The following is a 26,312-nucleotide window of genomic DNA, read 5'->3' as shown; positions in this document are numbered from 1 at the left end:
AAACAGATCTTTTCCCAGACAACACTAATCAATCACCAGACGACAGAACACAGAGCCGAGCAAGAACTGAGCACAGTGAATGTAAAACACAACTAAACCATTGATAAACAAAAATACACCGATTCGATAAGACATCACAGTCCGACCTGGCTTTAAAGTGGCCTTGTGATATTACCAGTGGTGGAATTAGAACTCTATTCTTGAGCAAAATTAGTAATATTACAAAGCTTAAAAAAACAAGTCCAGAATTGAAAATATGTAATTATAACACATTAGTATAATTGGCTAAATTCAGTTATATTGTAATTCATTACCTTGTGATCACGTTGTCATCAATTAAAAAGAAAACCCTTTAAAGAACCTCCCCCCCCCCCGACAAAATCAAGGAGATGTGTTAGTGGAGTCAAAGAAATTTTGCTTTTATTCAGTACAAGAAAAGAAAAGAAAACGGATGCACACAAAGAGCGTGATCGAGCACAAGTTTCACCCCCAAATAAAAACCAAAAAAAAGAAAACATTTTCAAGTAAGATCCAAGCCGAAGTACACCGTTGCTTTCTGAATGAACCGCTGCCCCGTCCAGTCGAGTGAAATCTGTAGCCGCTTGAGAGAATATCAGATCAATGAAGTGTTTCCTGTCAGCGATGACCCAACCCAGCACTGTGGGACTCACGGCACAGAGGTGGAAGCTGCTCAGATGAAGTGGTAGAAGACGGATCCCACTGTGCACCAGACCTCTGCAGTCTCAGACCGACACTCAATGTAACATACAACGTGTTCACATGTGACAACTTTAATACTAGGAAACAGCAAGAAAATAAGTCACAGTATCATGTCGGTAACAAAACTGAAAAAAAAAAAAGCGCCAGAATCCCATTTCTCCTGGAAGAATAAAAACAGAGCTTAACTGTTTGTGGACCAGACGGGCATGAACATCAAGCGGGTTTCATCTGACTTTCTGTCAGCAGAGAGTTTGTTTGTGGAACTGGGTGTGTATGTAGTGATGCGTGCGCACCGTGTGAGCAGGAAACCCGCTGTACTCTCAGAACATCTCAATTCATAATAACAATTAAGAGGAAATCATTTCAAGATCCATATCCCTCAAATATAGAGTTAAACGATATTATATTCATGAGACGATACACATAATACAGACTAGATAATGTGGTTTTGATAAGAAAAAAAAAAGAAGAAAAATCACATCTGAAATAATCAAATTAACGTTCAGTGTGAGGAATTTTTATTTCTAACTAAACTCTGCTGAAATTCTAAATGTGGACAATTACATTGTGTAAAACATTAGATAATCATCAGGTGAAATCAGTAAATGATAACAAATGATAAGTGAGTGGCATATAGGGGAGTGTGTGCATAAACATCAGTAACAGATTCCTTCACACCGTGACAGGAAACACACCGTCCCCTTGTCACCAGTCAACCTCTTAACCCTCATAAATACAGTATGTACAAAATGGCAATTAGTATGAAATACAGAAGGTCGATTTAAAGCCGTTTTACAGCTCTGCTCCGTTATACGACCGCATCCTAAGGCGTGAAACAAAGCATGTCGTGTTTCTGTTCTGTGCGTCGGCGTTCATTCAACAGTGGCGGCCCCTCCCACGTCCCTCCCTCGGTTAAGAGCAATAGTCACAAGTCTCTAATGTTCATGTTACGTTTACGGGCGCGGTCCTCCTCGGCCCGAGCTGCTAACGGCGATGCTAGGGAAGCTAGCAGTATCGAGCGTAGACGCGTCGCTTCGTTCTCGGGTGTAGTTCGGCAGAAAATAAATAGTTCTTACGTGAGACTGTGGATTATCTTGAGTAACCGGGTCGTGATGTTTGCCCTCGAGTTTTTCAAATGTATTTTCTTTCTCTTGTAGTTCTGAAGGTTCTCCAACACGTGGCATTTCATACCACAACTATCTAGACTGATTAATAGCACTACAGGTAGGAGGAGCAATATGAATTTTTGGGGTGAACTGTCCCTTTAAGTCATTTTTTTTTAAACTCTTAAATATGAATTTCGGTATAGGCATCAATAAATAGCTCTTAAAAAAAAAACAACGTGAAAATGGAAAGAATGTTCGAACTACAAACTCATCAGACGGTAAATAATATTCTCATCAACTTATGAGTTGGGGAAAAATATTGCAAATGCGAGGTTCCTTCCATTAAATTCGATAGCAATGGTGTAATACAGCTTCCTGTCACCGGCGGCAGCACTGAGCACTGCTGAATCAGCACTTTAGTCTGTGAGAGAGGAAGAAACACCAGCAGCATTTTCTGATTTGCCTTTTAATAGAAGAGACCTCACTGGGTCTGAGTCCCACATCACATTTTATTAGCGGTAGAAACGGCGTTGCGGGAGGCGGCCGTTGCAGCACTGTGATGCACGGTGTGAGGCTCCATATTCCATAGAAAGGCCACAGTAATGATGGATTATATAACTGAAGCAAACCGTCTGCAAGCTGAGCTTCCGATTGTAGCGGAATAAATGGAAAACCAAATGTTAGCCTGGATGGAGAGAACACAGACAAACACAGGTACGTCCCTTTTTCATTTGAAAATCCTAGCGAGTTCTTTATTTCCTCGGTGTCCAAAAAGAAGCTGAACAACAAACCTCCTATTCACGGGAGGAAACAGAGGAGGCAGCCATGACAACACAATGCGGTGCACCCAATTCCCCCCTCTGCTGTAAGGTGACACCATTCACACGCTCTGCCGTTCTGTGGAACGCTCTCTGTTTGGGACGATTAGCATCAATCACTCAAATGTCCAACTGGAGCGCCAACAAACTGCAAGCTGACAGTACCTGAACAGAGTCTATGTGTGGGAGAACGCTCGCTTCTGATTGGTCAGAGCTTGAGTATTATTTTCAGATATCAGCACTCTAAATGAATCATTTCATCTGCTGCGGCTCCTACCAAAATGCTACGTCTCTTCCAACGCAATAACTCACTATAAAGAGTGCAGACAATATGAAGAAACAATACTGGATATTATGATCTGGCACACAGCCACGGGCCTCCTGGGCTGGACCTCTGTAGCTGCAGAATATTAATCTCCAAATATCTTTCTCACATGGTGCGACTGTCATCATTGTCACAGGAAAGACGGTGTTGACAGCAGAAAGAGTAAAACCGCAGCAGACGAGCGACTCGCTTTGAAGTGCTCTGACTGCTTCATGCGCAGACCACATGCAGTCCCACAGCAGCTAGAGAGGCGCTCGCTCTGGGTTTCCTGCACCGTCTGACAGCCAGCTTACAGCAGACTGCAGGTACTGGAGAACAGCCGCCACCACGCACTGAGCCCGTTTCCATTTGTGTTTGGTATCGATTACCTTCAGAAAGCGCTCTCGCACGGAAACAGCAGCTTTACTTGATCTTCTGCACTAACGTGTAATCCACTTTGCTTTAAGGAACCGTGGAATCTCTTCAGGGCCTCCTTCAAGGTTTTGCACGCCCCCCCGGGTTCAGACCGAAGACGCCGAGACGAGCTGGAACTCGCGACGTTGTGAAACCAGCCTTGTTTTACAACAAAGCGACCAGACCGTTCTTTCTGATTCCAGCCATGCGCCCACATGAAAAACAAGTGCGTCCATGGGGAGCCCAGGCCACGGAGTTCTGGCCGCGCCGCCGGGTTCACGAGCTTTTTAAGTTTGGTCACATCAGCGTCGCTGTAAAAAATTCGGCGTTGTCAGCAGAGCTGCGAGCGGACACCAGATATGACAATGACATCAGAAAATAGCCAGGCCAATAAAAGGCAAAAAAAAATAAATGTCATGAGGAACGGGCATGGGGTTTCATGAGGAACAAAACGGAGGCTTTGTTTAGTGGCGCACATCCTGACAAAACACAAAAACCCCCTTTGTCTACAGCCGGGTTGTAAGAGAGGCCGCGACTGAAAAGTCATCAAAGGACCGTAAAAGTAAGACATGTCTGCTATTGGCGATGTACAACGTGGTCCATGAGTAGCTCTCAAAGGCTTTTTTGTTCATTTTGTTCAATTAGCTTTCAGAGGAAAAAAAAGGACATCTAGATCCCTGGCCTAGATAAAGTTAGCGGTTCTAAATAAGCCCGTGAAACATGTCTCACGGTTGGCAGAGAGAACGGACATGGTGGACGAAGACGGATGGAACAGACATGGCTGCTCCTCAAACAAACTGACGAGGCGATCCCCTCTTTCCTCTGTCTAAAACTTTTTGTTTCCATTTCAGCCAGCTGACAGTTTGTAACTTGACTTGACCAGGTGACTTTGCTACGAGCCGATTGGCTGTTGAAACAGGTGACCGGCCACCGAAGACTTTGACGAGCCGAGTCGCAGGCGACACACCATCGGCCGGCCGAGGCTAGCGCCGGTGGCCTCAGTTGGTTTCGTGGTTGTTTAGGTTGAAGCAGCATGAGCCGTGAGATTGGTCGGAGTTAGGGTAAGAATATCATGGTCAGCCAATCAGAGGCCGAGTAGGGCGGGGCATGCCTTGGCCGTAGTAGGAAAAAGACAATCGCCACTTCTCCCCACAACGTTCTCAAACGCTTTCACACATTTTTCAAAAAAATCTTCCCTTTTCCCCCCCGTCACTTTTTAAACACTACATGCAAAGTAAAAGTAGCAACTTTGAAACGTCAAATAAAAGAATGACATTTCAACAGTAAAAGACCAGCAAATTCTCTAGTTGTCCAGAACCAGGCCTTCATTTGGAACCGATTTCCCCTGTTAGTATATTTTTGCACACGACACTTCCTCACGTCCTGATACAAACTGCCTAATCTCCCTGTCCAGTGTAAACATGGGAATCCCACTCCTTGCAGTGATGCGTGCTCTCAGATCCAAAATGCAGTCGTGTCAGAATGAACTACAGCACCCAATGTTCAGCAAAACATCCGGACGAACGATTCTATGTCTGTGCTGTTGGGACTGCCAAGCGAGAACCTGTCTCTGCGGTCACGTGTCCCTGACAGAGAGGTAGAGATGTTATGTATGCAGCAACGTTGGAAGCTCCACGCGGCAGAATGTTAATGACAGAACGTCAGCAGAGAGCACAAACAGAACCAGGACGTGGGAGGACATGTGACGAGCTCCGTGTTTTAAAAAGTGCCGAGAGAGAGAATCGTGCTGCACTTCAGGGATCGTGAAGATTGTCACTCAAAGCCGTATGGAGCAGTTTTTGTAGAGCTGGTGTTCATTCAAAAGCTATCACAGCTTATTTAACGATAATACATATATACATATATATATTTATTATGTTTTCTTCCCTCCACATAAGCAAAGCTTTTTAGCGCCACCGCAGGTTAATCAATTATAAAGATTATAAATTTAGGAGAAAAAGAAACTCTGAAAAATGTCGGGTTTACTTTTTTTGTCAAGGAGCCACTCGTTGGATCAACCCAATGACACCAGTCTGGTTTAACTTGAGGATAAAGTACAACGCATACTGATGTCAGCATTATGTTCATGAAATAACACCTCAGAGACCGTATTCACCACCTACCGACCGGCTGGTGTCACCACCATGGTTAATGGTACAGCAATGTTTTTAACATAACGCCGAGGGAAGCGATTTATAGTTCCTCGACAGAAAAAGGTTTTCTCGTAAATTTCTGACTTTATCATTTCAGAGAATATTCTAGATTATTTCTAGTACATTTGTGAGTTTTTTTTCTTGGAAATGTACCACTTTAATCTCAAAGAATCTCCAAATAGTTTTCTTCTTTATTTACGTGTCTTCCCCTCGGACTATCGCCCCCCCTCCCCCGGCTCCATACTTCCATTACATCTAATACATCTAATGTATTTCTAAGATGCGTTTTACAAGTATTGCCTATTTTTTTGGTCTTGTTTCTAGATGCATTGCTTATTACTTGCTTTCATTGTTAAGTCGATCGATTTAAATGTTACATTGTTAGTCGCTAGGCAGACTCCTGAACAGCACTGATCATATCTTTGAGTTGGACTGTAGTGTGTCTCTGTGTCTGTCTGACCACACAGCAAGCTAGAATTCCCAGAATAACTGCTGACTCGCCGCTCAGGGTGAATCTGGGAGGAATTCTGTAGCGCTGAGGTCATTATAAAGAACGAGGGACTGCACCTTCAACAAGCAGCAGGTTTGACATTTATTTTGGCTAACGACGATATGAAATTCTTTGTGAAATGGGTCTCCATGGAAACGCCTCGGCATGTGTCGGACGGCTACTTCGGCGGATAGTGGAAGGAAGGAATGCGCCCAAACTGTTCACATTAAACAGACTCGGCAGGCCGGCGAGTATCGGGCACCTCTGAGCAGACGCACAGGCCTCGGATCGTTTTCCACCTCTTGTATTATTAAGAGATATTTAAGAAGCGGTTCAGGTCAGCGCTCCGGATGGGGCTCAGCGTCCACTTCGAAGCTGAACTAAGTTTGCGACAGAGAAATAGAACACGTATCCTGATTCTTTTTTAGCCCATAGTGACTTTAAGAACCACATCAGCAATGGGATATTGGTGTTGTACCATAATCTGACCCCAGTGTGTGCCTCTCACGTTATACCAGAGTAACAGAGCAAAGCATGCAATCTCTGGAAAAACCCAGAAGGTGGTTTAACAACGAGTTTTTTTTACCCATAGTCCAAGTTGCAACTGTTCAGGTGGAGGGAAATAACAAATGTCCTTGCTCGTTTTGTACATTATATACATTGTTCTGCATGGAAATATAAAATAATTGAAAGGAAAAATCAATATAAACAAGAATGACTTGCAATAAATATTTAAAATGTTTGTACATTGAGCTGACATCGACATCTCCAGCTGCCGTTTTTTGCTTTGATTCATAAATATAGTCACAACTTCCGTGATGGACTGTGTGGAGATGCTGTGTTCTTTAAAGATTGCTCAGGTATTCATGTTCTACCGGAATGGTTGCTTAGCTCAACGTAGTGGTACTGCATGAGAGGCAAAAACTGGGGCTACGTGAACCTTTAACGTCGAGAAGTTTCAAGCGTGTGCGCCGAGGACAGCGTGGAAATCCTCGCTCTTAAAAGTGTTAACATGAACAGGGAATAAAACAGGCTTCAGTGTGTCGATAAATAAACAACGAAGCAGAAAGGTAGCGACAGCACTAAAAAGCGCTTTTCCTTATATAAAAACAAAGTGGTCCTTTCATCCCAAGGGTCAAGTAGTCCACGAGAATTACACCAACTAAAAGCAAAGACCGTTTTTTCTAAGAAAACAAGCAAACAACTCAAGAAGTGGAAGTGCAAAGGAGGAGCTTTTTTTGTTTTCTCATGTGTAAACCGCACCTGGCTCAGTTTTCAGTTTCATTAGTCCGTCTGTTTAGAGACCAAAGGTACCGTATTCAGGAACCAGACTCACCTCAAACCTCATCTCAATCGTCCTTTATCTTTCCCCCCTATCAAAGTCTGGTTCCTCCTCATTAAGCGGCTTCCGTCCCAGTCTCTCTCCCCCTCCTCCACAGTCCTCCCCCCAGCCTCCCCACCCACCGGCCTCTCTCCTGTCCTGGACGAGTCTTGTCTTAAAAGAGAGCCGGCGGCTGCGACCATCAGACCCTGGTTCTGTTGCGCAGGCTGGGCTTGGGCCGCCACAGCCCGCGGGAACTGCTTCGCATCCAGCACGTCTTTGTACTGGATCTCGGGCCGGATCATCCTCAGGCAGGCCGTCCTGGTGGCGTTATTCAGACCCGGCTGGAGTTCGTAGCCGAGAATCTTCACCAACCCACTCTGGTACGGGCGGATGTTTTTGTCTCGGATCCGATGTGCCTCCACGGGCTTCCCGCCGTCCCTGAGACAACCCCGGGCCAGCTCTTCCCGCCGCATCTTGAGAAGAGCTACTTCCTCCTCCATCTGGGCATGACCGAACTGGTTGATTTCTTCCCAGAAGGTCCGGTTGAAGGATTTGTATAAGTGCCAGTCTAGGGCGTTCCACTGCCGCAGCTTCTCCCGCTGCTCCTCCGTTACATTGGTCACTGTCTTGGCTTGTAAGCGTCCCCCTTTTCCACCAACACCGGCCGCCGTCGCCACTTTGCCCACCCAGCTCCCGCTCATCCCCCCGATGCCGCTGGGCTTCTGCTGCCGGGCATTGAGGCTGAATGAGACGACGGCGTCCAGCGGCCAGCAGAGGGCGTGTCTCAGCAGGATCATGGACTGGTCGAAGTACTCTGACACTAGAATCAGCCTGAAGGTCTGGCGGATCATTTCCTCGGCGCGTTGAGCCAGTGCCAAAGAGAAATTGGCATTGTGGTCCATGCCGAAGTCAAACAGCAACAGGTTGCGGGCATAGTGGTTGTTGCGGAGACGAGGGTCGTAGTATTTGTTAGGGTAGTCGGCAAAGTCGCCCAAGGTTTTGGCTTTCCGAAAGGCAGGCGCTACCTCTTTATAATAGGCAAAGGAGGACTCAGCCAGAGCGACCGGGTTCCTGATGATGGAGAAATAGAACGTGTCTGCAGGCATCACCTTCTCCACCTACGCAAAACAGAAAAGGAGAACTTGTAGTCACTAATACGTGCTATCAAACAAACCGCCATTTGCCAGTTTCGCAGTTGAGTAATCAAATATTTATAGAGGTGGTGTTTCCTGAGTCACATTAAAGATAAAGAGAAGATGTTATTAGGTATTATTTGCTAAATTTGGCTCATAAATAAGGAGTAAGAGGACATTTTCATTCAGACCACTCTATAGTACAGTGTATCCACATCACTACAGAATACCCCAACATCATCGTCCCCTACGTCTTTCCACTGCCCCCTCTTCTCAATAACTCACCTCAGGCTTGTTAAATCTCATGTGATTGCCCATGATGTGAAACTCCACGGCTCTGGGACCTCGGTAACCTTTGACCCTGTGGGCGTTGAAGGGGAGTGGGTAGCCCAGCTGGTAGCCCAGTGGCAGGGCGAAGCGGAGGTCGCGCTCCTCCCCGAAGCGGTACAGCATGTTGAGCACGGTGCTGCTGGCCGTCTTGTGGGTCTTGAGGAACATGATGTGTGTGTGCTGCTGACAGGAGCCCAGAGAGGGCCCCTGGGCATCAGGGGACGTGAAGATGGAGCGACCAGCTGTCTGGACACTGCTGGAGGACAGGTAAAGGTCCCATTTCAAACTGTGTGCATTGAAAATCCTGCAGTTGAGCACTAATCAACAAAAGTTCAAAAGACTCCATGGAATGTAAAAGAAATGTCTCCTAGCACCCACACTGCCTTGGTTTCTGGTAAACTCTCATTAACTAGGTTTCCAGCAGCTGCAGGAGGACTTAGTTCACACTAATACGATTTTGACGACTAATCGATTAGACAGATCTGTAAAGTTTCTCCAAAAAGAACCACTTTAGATCTTTGAAAGGCCATTTACACAAAGACGCCAACAGAAAATGTCAAACTGGAAAGACATCTGAGACTTCTTTTGATCTGGGCCAACGGCAAAATTGTCAGACAAGTTCAAGAAACGGCAAGATATTGGTTGTTTATGACCAAATTACGAAGCGGCTACATGACCGTTTTGCCGCGTCATGTCATGCCTCCTCAAGCTCTAGCCAGGCGCCACCCATCACCTAAACCAAGCGGGGTATTTCTAGTAGTTGAGAAGGCGCCTTAACACGGACTATCTCCTGTTGTGTGCTACATGTGTGAAAGGGCAACTCCTGACCGTGTCCAGAGATCATATGAGAAAACGACGAGACAGTTAGCAACTAGTTGGTGAACGTAGTGGAGCATTTAACAACTAAACTATTTTCCTGGAGGAGACCAAAAACAGAGCAGAACTTACATTCTGCTAATTCTGTGTGTCTGCTTTAGAGCTTCCATTTTTGCGTTGACATTTTGAACAAACTATGGCAGATTTCAGAATTTAGAAGTAAATGTTTAACCAGCAACACAAGAAAACACAGTTTTGATTTAAAAACTTCTGTTTTTTTGTAACTCTGTGAAAACGCTTTTTGGGATGTATGAGGGAAAGTTTTCAAGTAGGTATTTAGTAGAGCTTGACCGATAAGTGCTTGACTCTTGTTCTTCAATTCCTTAATAGCCAAATCTTGGGGATCCTTATCGGAAATACCAATATTTGCATCATACTGATAAATCCAGCATGAGTCAGGCTCTAGTGCGTAGGTCAGTTAGAGGGCAGCATACTTTTAAAAGCCAGTTGTTTTGCTCTGAGCGCACCATAGACCCTCAACAAGCAGAGGGGCTGAAACCTGAACCTCCCTCAGGGCCCTTGGAACCAGGTGTTTGGAGGTTAGAGTGAAGGAGTTAAATGGTGAGCTTTGAAGACGTGCTGTGCGCCACAAGGAGAGAGGGGCCAAGTCAAAGACTACTTCAGGGTTAATAAATAACTAATAATTATGGTCTTACTGTGTGCAGTAACTCACTGTTAACCAAAATCATATATCTGTTCAAATCGTCCTTTGGGAATTTTTTATTAATATTAAAATAAACTTAGTGTCAGTGCACGTTATCTTAACAAAAAGCAGCTGTAGCAGAACACAGCTTGTTTCAATTTGCCAGATAAATATTTCATATCTCATGTCGCTAAGAGCTCATTTTTCGGCTATTACAAGATTTAAACGTCTTTTAAAATGTTCTGAGTTGTCGTGCAGAGTTCTTTTTTTTTCTCCTGCCAACACAGGCTCAATCTCGGTGGATTTTAGAGTGTCAACTCAACTCAACTCAGCCCGTCCAGGCCCAGTGCTTTAGATAAGATCACCATCGAACGCTGAGGTGTCAGATGAGCATAAACGATCGAGGAGAAGAAGTACAGACGGGCATTAACCCTCTCAGCCCCACAGTTGAGCCCTATTTGAATGGGACGGTTAGGCATTGTTAGGAACAGGACACACTTAGAGGGATTTTCATGAATTCTCTCTCTAGACAATCTGTTATACAAATACCCAACAAACTATTAGCGGACTTTCCAAATAAAGTGCCGTGAAGCTGACAGCGCTCCGAGCCCGTCTGTTGGCACAACGACCTCTTTTTATGTTTGGTAAAGGAATGTCCCGTGATTAAGTTCAACACTACGACATTAAAGTCCTGCATTGTTCTCCTCAGTTCCTCAGTGTGGTTCTTGTGGTCGCCGCTGTCACATGGTGAGACGACGGCTGCGAGCGGAAAATCAAAGGAGGCGAGTCATGCTGATGTGGTTAACAGCTGTGCATATGCAGTCTGAGCCTCAATTGCACAATAAAATGAAGTGAACACTCCTTTCAACGGGGAAAACTCGATGAGAGCAACTCTATCTAAGATGTCGCTGCAGATATATGGCCTTTGACAGGTTGTGCGTCAAACAACTGTAATGCAAAAACTGAAGCTATAGCTAAAAGAAAAGTACAATGAGTAAATGCAATAAGATACCTCTTGTTGAAGATGACCCCCAACAGCTGGCCAGCGAAGCCAATGGCAACGAAGAGCAGCAGGGCTTTCCACATCCAGACTGGACCCACCCGACCACAAACCAGCCACCGCAACATCCTGGGAGGAGAGGTGGAGGGGCAAAGGTAAGAATGGATGGGTGGGTGGATGGAGGGAGCAAAGAAGGGATACAAAGGTAAAAGTGGAGGAAATGACGGGTCAAAGAAAAGGTTAGAGAGGGTAGTGGAGGGGGGAGGGGGGGATGGAGAGAGAAGGAGGGAAATGAGAGAAGCCGAGTGGAATGAATGATGGAGGAACAAAGGGATGGATGGATGGGGAAGGAGAGATGATGTGATGAGGTGGAGGAGGGGGACCAGGGGAGATGATGTCATATGAAAACAGAGAGGGGGATGAAGAGATGGGCCGAGCGTGGGAGGGAGGAGAGGCAAAAGAAAGAAGGGATAGAGAGAGGGAGAGATTTGGATGAGTCATAAAGATCATCGTCATCATCACAGGGACGAAAGCAGCCTGAAAGCACCCAGAGACGAGATTCATTACACCAACGACCGATTGTTCAGAATTTAATATTCTGATCGAAAAAGTCCGCTGACAGTTTTCGATGATTTGTTCTTTGCTGTATATATTTGGGCTCGAAGGGATGAACACAAACTTTCTGCCATGTCATTCCAAATAACTCCTCGGCAGCGAAGCGGCAAAAGGGAGAAAAATAACCGTCCAACCAGAGGCGAGCATGTACGTGACGCCAACGCGCCCGCTAGCCTCAGGCTGGACAGAGGGACGAGAAAGAGGCTGCCAGTGTGTGAACAAGCAGATAGGTCATCGTGGCCGAGGCCGCGGATCAATGAACGGGACTTCCCGGTGTTACAGAATTACAACAGGATTGCGATGAACGTCAGATAAAACTGCGTCCGTGATGTCAATGCTGAGGGAGTCCGCACACTGATGTAACGCTGAACAACTGCATTTCTGTACTCGGCGGCGCGGAGCTGAATCTGTGAGTGCGAAAACCACTTCAGTGTATTTGCATACCACAGTGTAAACTTACAGTCCCAGTAAAATGCAGTCAATAGCAGAGTGGTCTGTTCTGGCACGCTCCGGCCTCGTTACACAATAAGAACGTTTAGCGGTTAAACACACACGGGTGCAGCTGAAACGACCAGCCGCACCTCGTTTCATTGCCAGATGGACGACCCCAAACAACCTATTAATGATCAAATAAAACTGTTTGGCAAAAAAAGTTACGCTGGGCTAGGCAGTTTATTTTTGGAATCATTGGGCAACAAAATAAACTTTCAGCATATTGTATATTTCAAACATCATCCAGATCCTGATACCGTTACATAGCGGCAATACCGTGAAAGTTACCGTCCTGTTTGCTTTCCGGTAAAGCCATTCGGGATGACAAACTGTGATTTGAGGTTCTAGCTAGCTACAATATCGGCAAAGAGTTTCAGAGATGGAGAGACGATGTTGCTAATAGTTTTGACTTGTGCTAACTGTAACATGAAAAAGCTTAACCTTTAGAGAACTGGAGAGGACATGTTGCTAATAAATTGGCTTGCTGCTCAGTTGGCCGTAAGTTAGCCTTTGGTTACGGTGAGCAGAAGACTAATCTATTAGACAAATGAAGAGAATGGACGGAGTTGCTGCTTAGCGCCACGTTGATTGGGAGTCTTGTTATACGAAATATTTAGACATCTCAGTTTCCTCATGCAAAACACGTGATAAATAAGTCAATATCGACCAAGCTGTAATGTTAAGCTTTATGTACGCTGTGGAAAAAAATAGCAAAAACATATAAATATCATGGATATTTCGGCCAAATTGTGTTATTTTGCATCTTGCAGACCTACGTTTCGAATGGTCCGATTCCCTAAAACTGAGCGCGGCTTCACCACACCTGTGAAATAAAAGTATTACAGTATTTGGTTTTGAAACTTGAGGTTGACCAGATAACATGAGGCGAAATTTTTGAAATGTAAAAAGTTCAAAAATATCCGTTTTAGTGACCTAAAACTTTGTGTGTGTGTGTGTGTGTGTGTGTGTGTGTGTGTGTGTGTGTGTGTGTGTGTGTGTGTGTGTGTGGACGAGAGGTTAAAACGCAGAGAAAAATATCCGTTTAAAAAAATAGTTGTAGACAGAGTCTCAGTCGGCCGTGAGTTTACCTTTGGCTACGGTTAGCGGGAGGCTAAACTATCCGAGAGATGAAGAGAAATCGTTGAAAAGATCGGCTTCCCGCTAACGTTAGCCGTGAGCTCGCCTCAGCTGTGAGCAGAAGAGTAAACTACTAGTAACATTTCCTCTCCATCTCTGAAACTCTTCACTTCAGACTCTCTTTTTGAGAAGCACCTCTTCCTTTTTTTTTGAATCGCTCTGCAGTGTGGGCAGTTGTTGCCGACGCTGGAACGGCAACTTTTCCTGTGCATTTGTGACAGCCAATAGGAACGCCCTCTGTCCGTAATGACCTAGTCTCCCAGGGGCTAGCTTTTCTAATGCCCGACAGCAGAGCCAGGAGGAGGGGCAGACGTCTGGTTTCATCTCAGACGACTTGAATTACAACACGCTGAAAGGTTATCCTGGAGTTGTTGCCCGATGACGCCAGAAGAAAACCTGCGTACCCCAGCTTTACTTTATGACACTTTAAAGCTTCCAAGCCTTGTAAATGAGCTTCACTGACCTTTAGGTAAGAACGTATAGCTAAACCTGGACGAAAGGTCCCAGCTTATCTCTGCCAAGGAAGTCTGAAACTGTTAAATGGTTCGTGCATCAAAGTATAGCAGGAAAAACTCACAATTCATCCAGAAAAAATAAATCACTTTCTGGTTCTTCTTTCTCCTTGCTAAGTTTGGCTTTCAGGTGATACTATTTTATTTTATACGTCGTAATTTATTGAAAAAAACCAGTTCAAATTTAATTTAAATAGCAACAAATTGACAACAATAACTAACGGTAATGAATCCTTAGTTTCAGTCGCAAACTGTAATAGTTTGTTTTCGACAATTAGTTGATTAATTGATCAACAAATCATTTATTGACTTTTTCACTTTATTCTGAACAATTTTGGCTATAAATACCTATGATACTGTGTAATAAAATACAAATGTGTTGCAAAGAGATATGTTAGTGCACAAAATAGGAAATAACTTTTCTGTGATAATTAGACACACGTCTTAGACACACAGGGTGTGTGTGTGTGTGTGTTTGTTTCTGTCTCATAACAGAAACCACTTGGACACTCGTGTGTCTCCGCTGAGGCCGGATGGCTGTGATCACCAACAGCCACCAGACAGACAATATTAAACATGTGCTATAAACACATGGAGGACAGATGTAATAACAATAAATCCCTCCATAGTCTCAGCAGAAGACGGGCGGCACGAATACACAACAAGAGCGGTGCTGCACACAGAATGAGTCTCCACACAGTCTCCACCACAACACAAAGAAGCCTTCAGTGGACATCCCAGCCTCCAGTCCCACACACACACACACACACACACACACACACACACACACACACAAACATATACGCGCGCGCTGTAATAGACACGAATAAATCTCGCTGATGGTTTGAAAAAAAAAAACGTGCAGAAAGGCCTTTGAAGCAGTCGTCGCCCCCCCCCCCCCCCCCCACCCACACCTTCTCCTCTTTCTCTGCAGGATCACAGCGCAGCGCCACCTTTTTTATTCCCCCACAATCACTGCATCCAGCCCGCCGGAACGTTACCCGACTCCTTCTCTCCCCCCCCACCGCTCCCCCCTCCCTCCCTCTCTCTCTCTCTCTCTCTCTCTCTCTCTCTCTCTCGCTCTCTCCGGCGGCTCCTGCTAGCTTTTTAGCGTATCGTTACCTGGCTCTCCGTCTGAAAAGCATAGCTGTGTCCCCGGGTCGCTGTCGGTGTTATTGTGCGGGTGCAGAAGAGAGCTCGGTGCATCTCGAAAGGCTTTGGGCTGCAGCTGCTCCGCCGCCGCGTACAGATCAGGCCATGGAGCCCTCGGAGCGGACCGCGCACGGATCCCGGGTCAGTCTCTAGGATGCTGGTAGCTGCTCTGGTCCGAGGCTAGGAGCAGATTCTCTGTGTGTGTGTGTGTGTGTGTGTGTGTGTGTGTGTGTGTGTGCGCGCGTGTGTGTGTGTGTGTGTGTGTGCACCGACAGCTCTAACGCTTTATCCTGCTGACGGCCGACACACACTCATACACTGTGGTCAGCCGGGCGCAGAAAGCTGGTAGAGTGTGTGTGGTGCTTCCGGGCACTTTTCAGAATAAAATTTTTTTTGGACAATCCACTAAAGACCCCCAGCAAAATGCACAAAGACAATATTTGTCTATTAATTATCCTAAAGGTCTTCATGTCTTAGTGAAAGAGTAACGACATCTTCGTGCCATAAAGCACGTTCCTGTTCAGGTTTGCCTCCATCTCAAACATCCACACTGCAGGCGACGTTAGTTAAGGATGAGTGACCCGATGGCCCAGGGTCAAGTTCTGCGTTTCCCATGATGCTCTTTGTTTCTAGAGTACCTTCAAACAGGTACAGACACTCTCTATCTGCAGTTTTACAAAATTAATTTTCATCTTTTGGTTTAGAGATTACAAAACTGTATTCATAAAGACTGAAGTTTACATTTCATAACCCTTTAATGCCACAATCTCCATGACACATCGTGACAAGAGTCCAGTCAGAAATTCAAAGGACATAAATCCAAAACAAGGTCTCCACGGTTTATTTACACTTCAGGTTTTCACTCACTTAAACTGTAGCCTTTATTTGTTTACTATAAGTTCAGCCTAAAAGCACAAAAAAATAATAAGAATAACAACCACATGTATGTTTTTAATTATGTAATAACTCGTCTAAACATGACCTCAGAGTCCTCAAAGGTTGCCTCTCATGGTTACGGTATTAACTTGTAATTTGTATTATTAAATTTGACAGAAAAATGTAATTACTGAGGCCATGAGACCAATTTCCTGCCCATCCACCTAAGCAATTTTGACTAGCTTATAACCAAACAACAACAGAACATCACAAAATACCACTTTTTCACTCATTCAGATGTTGAATCATGTATTTTCTCCTTACAAGTAGATGCTCCTGTTTTTTAAAAAAAAAACATTCCGGTGGAGGAGTTGGAAGAAAGCTTGCACGTTATTGCAGCAAGTTTTCAAGCGACAAAAAGTATGTTCTTTTATTTTGAAGGCAAAGCGGTCTTATTTCCGGTATGTTTTGTGTCACCTTGACAAAGCAGCTGAATCTGACGTCAACCTGTGAAGCCGCCAGAGGAAAAAAATGTTCCCCATATATGAAAAAAAAGAAGCTGTTCCTGATGTGGACATAACATCTGTACCTCCATCGTCACCTGCGGTCTGATTGTTACCTTTAATTCTTGCTCATGTGGCCCAATAAACACGGCAACAATGTACCCGTCTGCTGTGACGTGGAGGTGTAGCCTGAGGAATAATGACATTTTAAACATGTCATTATTTAACACGTTCAAATTGTTACTTTTGTGTCTGTGCATGCACTAGTACATAGAAATTAGATTAGACAAAGCTGTAGATGTTGGGAAGACAGTGTGTGGGTGTATTATGTCTATTATGTAAGAATAATCTGTGTAAGCACTTTAAGAGAGATGCAAAAAAAAAAAAGTTAAATTCCTTGTATGTGAACACATAACTGACCAATAAATGTGATCCTGGTTCTGATTTGAATGTACAGTGGGATGCATAAAACATGTTCTCAACATTATTTCGCGTTGTATTAAAGGGGAGTGTTGTGCATCTGTGAATATATTTATATAAGAAAATTAAGAAATAATCTCACAATTATTGTAATTTATAGTATAGTTACTTTACAGACAAAGAGCTGATATGAAAAAACACAAGTTTTTTTAAATACAACACATTGTTGAAGGTGCTCATTATGAAATTGAGAGCTTTTGTATTGACTCTGCACAGCTCTCAAAATGGCGACAGCTCAACCGGCGGCTAGAAGCTATAGAAGCGAAAATGAAGAGAAGAGACGGAGTTCTTGGAGTAGCAACCAGCGGGAAGTGTTTTAATGAGCACAAGGCAACATTCAACAAAGTCCAACGTATCGGTTATTACAGCTTATACTTATAGTCTAATCAACCCCCCTTAAGTCACTTTCCACCAATCAGATCAGTCGGCCGAATCGCATAAACAAAGCATCCCTGGTTTCCAATACGGGGCCTTGCGTGATACCTAGTTTGGTCATGTTCTTTCGAGAACATTATATCAAAACACGTTGACAGGATGCTCTGCTCGTTAGCCGGGAAATATTTGGGAGTTTCCAGGCGCTATTGTCTATCACTCTCAGGCTGCTGGCACTCACACTTTCTAAGAAACACTTGTTTATTCAATTGGATTGAGATATCAGAATCAGACCATGGCTTTAGTTTAATTCTAAGTTATATGATGATTTTCTTCAACAAAGCTAACCGTGCTAACAGCTAACACAGCAGCGGTGCCGGAGCTAACGGCGTCAATTGGGGACGGCGATATCAGCTGCTGACGCCGTATGAGGGCAGTACAGCGGGGCACGCTAACATGCGCTGTAATTGTATTACGCCACTATATCTTTACAGGGAAAATAGTTGTTTAGTTGTTTAACAGCTGTTTTACTTCTTTCTCCACTTGGCAGCTTCCCAAAAGTCACACTTGATGCTCAACATTGTGGGTTTAAACGTTCGAATGTTGAGAAAGCTGGAAGCCTCTCCGCTTGTACTACAAACTGAAATCCGGGTGCGCCATGATTTGTCCCCCCTGAGAGTGTTTCGCTCCCCGCAGAGTCGACAAGTGCAGTTGAGCTCTGCAGGTCACCGCTGCTGCTGCTGCTGCTCAGTAATCTCACACTGCTGCAGCTGTTAAAACATGACACTGCTGCTCAGGACCAGGAGCCTGCGAGTGCTGTTCATTTACCGCCATATTGAAGCGTTCAGCTCTGTTTATACTACATAGGGCGTCTGCACAGGCGGGATGTATTCACGCATGATCCAGGGTACCATATAGAATAAACTTACAGGGTGAGTTATACTAAATAACACAACTTTCTTCCCATGAGATTATAACTTTTCGTTTAAAATCATGCTGCTGTTGTCAGTATATTAGGATTTTTTTTACAACTTGCCACAAGAGGGCGGAGCTAAGTACAACCCAACTTCGAATGAAGACACTTTTAGGCGACCAAAACGTTACAATTAACTTTCATGAGCTGAAAGCACACTGCGTAAACTCATGTTTACAAAGTTTACTGATGTAATAAATCAAGTAGAAGGGTCATTTTCTCATAGACTTCTATACAAGCTGACTTCTTTATTTCAGAGGAGTCGCCCCCTGATGGCCATTAGAAAGAATGCAAGTTTATGGCACCCATCAGCAAATCCAGTTTACCTGTAATTTATTGAGCTCCATTTTCTTACAAATATTCTTTAGTCTGAAGAAGTCGTGCCGACTTAAGCGTAGTTCATATTGGCAGCAGTGAAGCCGAGGCGTGGAAGAGAAAAATTAAAATGACGTATTCATGGCCGGCACGTGGCTGTGAATTTTAATAACTTGACACGCAAGATCACGTGACTGTGGAAATAGCTTTCAATAAAAGCACTATTCACTATTTACTATTACGTCTAGGGGATTATGCAAAGAAGGCCAATTCACTTTGAAATGCTTTAGAAGCAGAATGTTTTAAATATCTTCATTTCATTATTCATTATTTTGCTGCCAAATCAAATTGTTTACAGGATATTTAACCTTCGTTTTCCCTATAATGCATTTAATAACTTGTCTCTTGACGGGGCTTGTACAAAAGCAATAAAGTAGTCCACGAATATGAGATGAACTGACCTCCACAATGCCGAGGCGGGATTGTAACATTGATAAGGTCATTTACTCACTCACTCCACCGCCAGGATTTGAAGGCTCAGATATCCTGAGAGATTAAACGTCAAAGCTGCGGCTTCATTTAAAGCTGACGGTTGTTTTGGTACCCTCGAGGCATCGATAGACATGAGAATAAGTTGTGCAGGTCTGAGCTCTTTGGAGAGGAGATCTCTCTCTCTCTGGACATCTATTGCGTCACTTGGAGCAACAAAGCAAAGTGTTCCAACTGGAACACCTCAAAATAAATAAATAAATCTGGTATCTGTGGCTGTGCACATGACTGTAATAAGCTCATCCAATCATTTCGTTTGGCCCGAATGTTTCCGAGAAACCGGAGACTTCCCAAAGCTCTAATAGTATACGACCCTAGTTCCTCCCACGGCTGCTACGGAAGCCCTTAAGGACATGAGAGGGAAAACAATTGTGGACCTTCATTTCCTGAGTCTGAAAAAAAATCGTCTTTAAACCCAACACTTTAAGACACAGTCCTGGTCAGTGTGTGTGCAGCACGACGCAGCTGATTCTAAATTTAGACATAAAGCCTCTAATCGGTTAACTGCAGCCTTTGTTAAGGAGCACAGCAACAGCTGCTCCTGACCCCCCCCCCCCCCCCTTCCTCCACCTTACCCATATGGCCAAGAACATAACACTGTGTCCAAAACCTGAGGCACTGCACTGTGTGTGTGTGTGTGTGTGTGTGTGTGTGTGTGTGTGTGTGTGTGTGTGTGTGTGTACGAAGCAGGAAGTCAAGTGTGAAGGCTGCATGCTTCCAGCTGGATGAATGCATTTGATTGGCTAAGGCGCGAGCATTGCTCAGTAGCCCCTACGCTTCGATCTACGACGCTCTTCGGTAACGTTTAAGCGTCTTCGGTCGTGGCGGGGACGGGTTTCCAACTGCTCGGCGTCTTTTCAAAATAAACTTTGGAAAGCTTTTGGAAACAAACCCACAGTTAGGTTTTAGGAAGGGAGCGTGGTTGACGTGAACTCAGCTGATTTAGGAATCACGTGACATGGGAGTGACTTGCAACTCACAAGACCAGCGAGTGACAAACGACTCACGTGACTAGCCAGCGTCTCACTCGGTAACTTCTAAAGTACCGATAGCAGAACCCTTAACTCCGGACCTTGTCAACACTCTATTTCTGTTTCTATTCATTTAGAACCTTTTCCCGTTCCAGTTTCGGGGGGGGGGAATTCCCTTCCACTCACTGACACACGGCTCACGAGTCTAGCCAGTGTCAAACCACTCTCGCGACTAACAGTTAATAAACGACTCCCGTTATACAACTCATGTAACCAGCGAGTGACCAATTTTCAGGGGTCAAACACTTGCGTCAATGACACCAACGACTGACGTGAAACAATGTGGAAAAAGGCCAAAGTCCCGTCTTTTGTTTGACCCATCCACCTCGAGTGTGTGTGTGTGTGGTTGCTATGAACGTCTAACAACAACGCAGGTGGCTTTACCTTAGAGATGGTTGAATAATTTGCCGAGTTTGGGAGTGAACCAGGGTCGGCGCTGAAGACGTATTCATGACTAACTCATCACTCCTACCTCTCCCTCGCTCTCTTATGGTCTCATTGTCCAAAGCTTTTTGTGTGTAATACTCGTAAAAAGTTACCCTACGACACTGTAGCGGCTCACAACAAGGCCGCTGTGCTCACCTTTACGTGTCTTTCTCCTTCTTATAATGAAAAGACATGTGCCATGTGATTGCTGGTGTGTTTTGGAAGGAGGCGGAAGAGGAAGTGACTCCCTACCGCAGACATGCAGGCCATGACCTAGACCAAGAGCTGCAGACAGACCACACAGTTTCAGATCTCAGGCCTTAATTAATCGCAGTGGTTTTCCACAACCCCCCTCCCTGTCACTCTCTTGCCTCTCACCCACTTACACTTTGTTCAGTCGAGGAGAACGAGGAGGCCACCGTTTATAACCTCTACCCTGGATTTCAAACTCTTTTCACTCACTCTCCAGCTCTGCTTGGGAACTTCCCGCACATTCTCCCACCATCCATCACTGTAGTATGCAACATTTTGACTATTTAAAGGGCCAGTGTGTAGCGTTTAGCTGGGCTCTAGCGGCAGAAACGGAATATATTATTAATGAGTTTTCTTTCTTGTGTCTCTTTTTTATAATAAAAAAATTGAATATAAGACTTGTCGCCTTTTCTTTAGAGTGAGCCGTTTATATCTACAAACTGAACAAAATGTTGTTTTTTAATTCAATCAAACCATTTGGCAGTACCTCTGCAGCCAGTACAATCTACAGTATAAAACAGGCACAACCCCGGGACACCAGGGATGGCCCCATATTCACTTTTTATACTAACTGTATTCGTTAGATACTTTGTGCTACTTTACTCTGCAGTACTTATTGCAATGGTCTCTCCACTGTACTGCATAAGGTTTTTGTTCATCAGTAGTACAACACAGTTGTTTCTGAAGGGAATTATGTGTGGGGCCTGTCACAGTGAGCAAAGCAGCACAGCAGTTTTACGTCCGTGTCATCAAAACAGGTGACACATCACCGCCTAGTGGCACAATCCGGTACTACACCAGCAGTAAGTACCTTTTCTTACAGCGTGCAAGAAAGGGAAAGATTCCATGTTGACCACCACCGTAACAGAGGTTCAGACAAATGTCTCCAGTATTTCTAAAAAAAAAAAAAACTAAGATTAGTTTCTCTGAGGTGAATTATAAATGTCATCAGACAAACTTCTTTGTTAATGAACCTGGGAACAAACTTCCTTAAGATGTAGCTTAATGTATAAGAACAACGAGTCAGTGAGGCCCAATGTAAACAGCTCTGATACTACTTGTATCAGAGCATTATCAGTCCATTCTAAAGTTGTGCTCCGCCTGCTTCTTTAACATGTCGTCCGCTACAGGCCAAGCCAAAGTCACGCGCAACCAACGCCGCCGGCCAGGATAGCTGGTCTCACCCACACCCAACCTGGCAGAGCTGAACAATGAGGCCATTGTAAGCATTGCGACCTCAATAGAACAGGACATCGCACACCAGCTCAATCGACACCTCGACCCGGCTGACCCTCCCGGTGCAGGTATACAGGGCCTGATCCCGACAGGCCCCCCCCCCCCGCTCAATAGACCTGATGAGAAGCCTGGAGTCTAAAGCTGTGGATCAATAACACTCTTTTAAGAAATACATCTTTAAATGAACGTGCAAGAAAAAAACCACAGAAGCATCTCTCGAAATAAACGTGATTCATGAATGTAAAATAGATGAATATGTTCTCTGTGAAACACAGGATATTTAACGATCTGCTTATAGACTGACTGTCTGTGATCGTCCACTAACCTGGTGCACTATGTTTAACCTTGCCCAGTCAGGCCGGGTTAATGCTCCAGGATCAGTCAAACAAGATTACCCCCAAACTGTTGGCCCAAATGCCTGCACCATAAGCCGACAAGTGCTCCGTGTACTTGAGACTATAGCACAGAGCCCAGCGGGGCCGGGACCCGTTAGATATGAACTCAACGGTTGTCGTTTTTTTCCAGAATCAACTCTTTTCCAGACTGCATGTAAGTTGCATAATGTGCCCTAATTAACCAGGAGACAATGTGGTCTTAATGTGATTAACAGAGTAAACCGCCCGTATGTCGACCTGTGCAACAGCCGGGAATTAAGACCTTAAAGGGACAGTTCACCCCAAAATACAAATAAAAAAACATATTGATCCTGAATCCTGTATAGTGCCATTTATCATCTCAGGTTGTTTTGGTAATATGCTTCTCTCCAGTATAAATGGCACTTGTGGTGCTCAAAGCGCCAAAAAGACAAATACATACAGCTTCATGAACTATTGTCTTTATCATGAAACTGCTCATAACAAGGTCTGTGGATTATCTTTAGCAATTATTTGTGAAGAGATAATGCTGAGGGTTTTTTTTTAATTGTATTTTTTATGCTAGAAATAGATATTTTCTGCACTTGGCATCTCACACCAAAACAATCCAGAATAATACATACTATAGGTAAAAGGACAAATATGTATTTTTATATTTGTTTGTTTTTATTTACGAAATGAAAAAGACATCGTTTTATTTTCTTTATTTATTGGTTTATTATTTTTGATTTATTAATGCTTTGTTGAATATAATGTTAAGATTCCATTGCTGGAATCCCCGATTTTTAGATAGATAGATAGATAGATAGATAGATAGATAGATAGATAGATAGATAGATAGATAGATAGATAGATAGATAGATACTTTATATAGCTTTATATAGATACTTTTTTTCGCATTTTATTGTAAAGATTCTTCTCAGTATTTAAAAAAAAAAAGTTGTTATATATTGCAGGTTGGATCAAGACTTATTTCTGAAGAAGTCTCGAGCTCACAGTGGGATATCCTGGCGTTTGAATCCCAAAGGGAAATTGCTTGCCGTATCCCCCCATCTAGACGCACGCGACCCTGTCATGTATTAAGTGGGACTCACCTTGTTTCAGAGCGTCGTCAACGTGGACTGTGTCGTGAAAACGGACAGCTGTGCGGTTTTGCACGAAGCCCCTGCGGTCCGCGGAGAGGTCCTTCTGTCGGACCTGTGGTTGCTGTCCAGCGGAGGACGGCCGATGAAGTCTGTTCAACTCCCCGGCTCGTGATTCAACTTCTTTGCTACAAAAACCGGGTTTCCCCCTTTGGCTGGCGCAGAGGCAGCGCGAGCAGCGCGGAGCGGTCATCTGAAACCTCTACGGTGGGTTCAAGAATTCCTCTCCCCCTCCCCCTCCTCCCCCTCCTCCCCCCTTCCCGTCCTCCAGGTTGGCAGCACCTCCAGTCCAGTAGTAGTAGAAGTATTTACCCCCCCCCTCCTGCTGCCTACTGTGAGACATTTGTGCCTCGGTCACGTTCAAAGGATTTTCTGCTTTAAAATGTATGAGAGCCTCTAATCTTACAGTAGCCTGCAGTGGATGGAGTCTCAGACAAGGAGATCTAAAGGGTGTAAAGGGCTGAAAGGTACATATATCAATATTCTGTTACTGCATGGTCTATTTCTCACCTCCAGTGTTTTCAGAAACACACTGTTTACTGTTCAGCTTAGAATCAAGAGGTTTGACAATGAAAAGTTTGAGATCTGTTACGCTTCGCTTTGATTTGACTCACGTTTTTCTAGCAGGTTTTTTAAAATGTGCGTAAAATTTGAAATAATGTTAACTTTTCAGCGCTTTTGCTACTTTACCACTCTGCCAGATGTTGGTGGTAACAGTTGGACAATGGGACAATGCCGACTAAAGCTTGATATTACCGGTGTGTTTCATTATGATGAACTATATAATTCAGTAGCACAGCTGCGGATAGAGCTTTATGCCCGCTTTAATAAATAAAAGAAATCCCTTTAATCACGTTTGATGGCAGGGTTGCGTACGTGTTGTGTGTGAGAACCCCATTGGACAGCCGAAGGTCACGGACATGTGGGAAAGAACGACAGAACTGAGCTGACTGAAGGAGGAAGCTGGACCTCAGAAACAGAGCAATGACATGTTTACGCCGTCTCCGTGATTCTCATCCATCTTTTTTTTTTGTGAATTTTCTGTGCAAAGTAGCACGGAACCTAGTCTTGTTAGTTGTCCGCCATGTTTGTTTACACTAAAGATTACGCACCAGAGGTTTTCGAGGATTTATGGTTTTGACATGGATGGAATCTGAACTGTGGTGTTTTGGCAGAATCGTTGCTCTTCCCACACGAAAGGAAAAAAAAACCTGCTATATGTTGCTATTTTCATAATCTCTTAAGCTTTAAAAAAAAAAAAAAAAAATGCTGTTGGAAGTTTGGGCGATGTCTGTGTGTGTAGGAGTGATTTTGCCACATGTGGGGAGAAAGAAGAGGAGAAAGAGCCAAGAGTGTCTTCTTTGCAAAGGCGAGTCGTGCAGCGTGGGAGGGCCAACCGTCCAGAGAGAGTGCAGAAGACAGAAATAATCAGGGCGGGATCTAAGAAAAGACGCGAGCGTGAAGAAGGCGATGAGACATTGATGTGATGTGAGACGAGAAGCTAAGGACGACAAAGCAGAAAAGGAGGCCGAGACGGGAAACTGACATCATTGTAGACGCGGCAAGGAGATTTCTGGGTGCTGCACGCTTCTGGAGAAGTGGTGCAGCTGCAGTTGAGAGGAGCCTTAAGGCTCTCTGGAAACACCTGGAAAGTAGAGAATTTATGGCCGAGTGGAAAATGAGTAGAAGGGAGTTATTATGGAGATTTCTGAGTTAAATGCCGGTCGCCATTGAATAACCGAAGAAGAAGATTTAAGTACCCTCTTCAGCGGATTTTTGCAAGCCTCCGCAACATCCGCTAAACCCCGCCCCCTGCAACCAAGCAACCAAGCTGTCAGAGCTACCATGGTGCCCACACTGTCACTAACTGCACTCCCTGAGTAAATATAATCTCATTCTAATCTAATCTAACCCCACAGTGTTCCCACAGCAGGATCAACAGGACCACACCTCTTACAGAGACCTGGATAAGACTGATTCCAACGTTTCATGCATTTAATACCCGATCTTGGCGACTCTCATGAAGACGGCATCCGTCTGAGGGACATCGATTTCTATCTGTGGACATTCCCCAAACGCCAAATCTTGAGGTTGTGATGTCAGCAGCTTCATCAAGAAGAGCTGACTCTGAGCTGCTCTGATGGGCATCGATGGAAGAATGCACGGAACATAGACCGACATATGTTTTTATTTGGTACAGGTTTTGAGAAAGATCTTTGGGCGGTTAAAAATATAAAGCTCACACACTTTATGGCCTTTAATCTCACTGTGAGCATGTTTCTTCCAGTGGTTTAACCGACTTTTCCACCTCACAGCTGTGAGAGGACCAAACTGACACTTTGGGGCTCCTCAGCTCTGACAGCGATTTCTTTTGACAAGATAACAAACATACCAGCAGCACGTGAAACTCCCCGTGACCTTTAGACGGGCACACAGGAACACAGGGAGACTTGTTTTCTGTTGAGAGACTAAAATATGACACACCAGAACCAAATGGAGTCTCTCGCTCTCACACACACACACACACACACACACACACACACACACACACACACACACACACC

At 44.5% G+C, this 26,312-nt stretch overlaps 1 protein-coding gene across 2 annotated transcripts; it reads right to left on the bottom strand.

Annotated features, from left to right (window-relative positions):
• Positions 1 to 398: 398 nt before the first annotated feature.
• On the bottom strand, positions 399 to 15,516 carry gal3st4 (galactose-3-O-sulfotransferase 4). Of its 2 annotated transcripts, none has more exons than XM_068713645.1 (4): positions 15,190 to 15,516; positions 11,324 to 11,440; positions 8,748 to 9,048; positions 399 to 8,447 (listed from the first exon to the last, which is right to left on the bottom strand). In XM_068713645.1, exons 1-4 carry the CDS (start codon positions 15,210 to 15,212, stop codon positions 7,350 to 7,352), a joined length of 1,539 nt encoding a protein of 512 aa, XP_068569746.1. In that variant the 5' UTR covers positions 15,213 to 15,516; the 3' UTR covers positions 399 to 7,349. The 2 variants fall into 2 exon arrangements, with proteins under 2 accessions (XP_068569746.1, XP_068569747.1); XM_068713646.1 differs by having other exon boundaries at positions 8,748 to 9,045.
• Between the last annotated feature and the right edge of the window lie 10,796 nt (positions 15,517 to 26,312).

The sequence above is a fragment of the Cebidichthys violaceus genome, unplaced genomic scaffold (genome assembly GCF_023349555.1).
Source record: "Cebidichthys violaceus isolate CVI_PGR_0920_01 unplaced genomic scaffold, fCebVio1.0.p SCAF_19, whole genome shotgun sequence".
Lineage (NCBI taxonomy): Eukaryota > Metazoa > Chordata > Actinopteri > Perciformes > Stichaeidae > Cebidichthys > Cebidichthys violaceus.
This window is presented reverse-complemented; position numbering and strand designations above follow the sequence as displayed.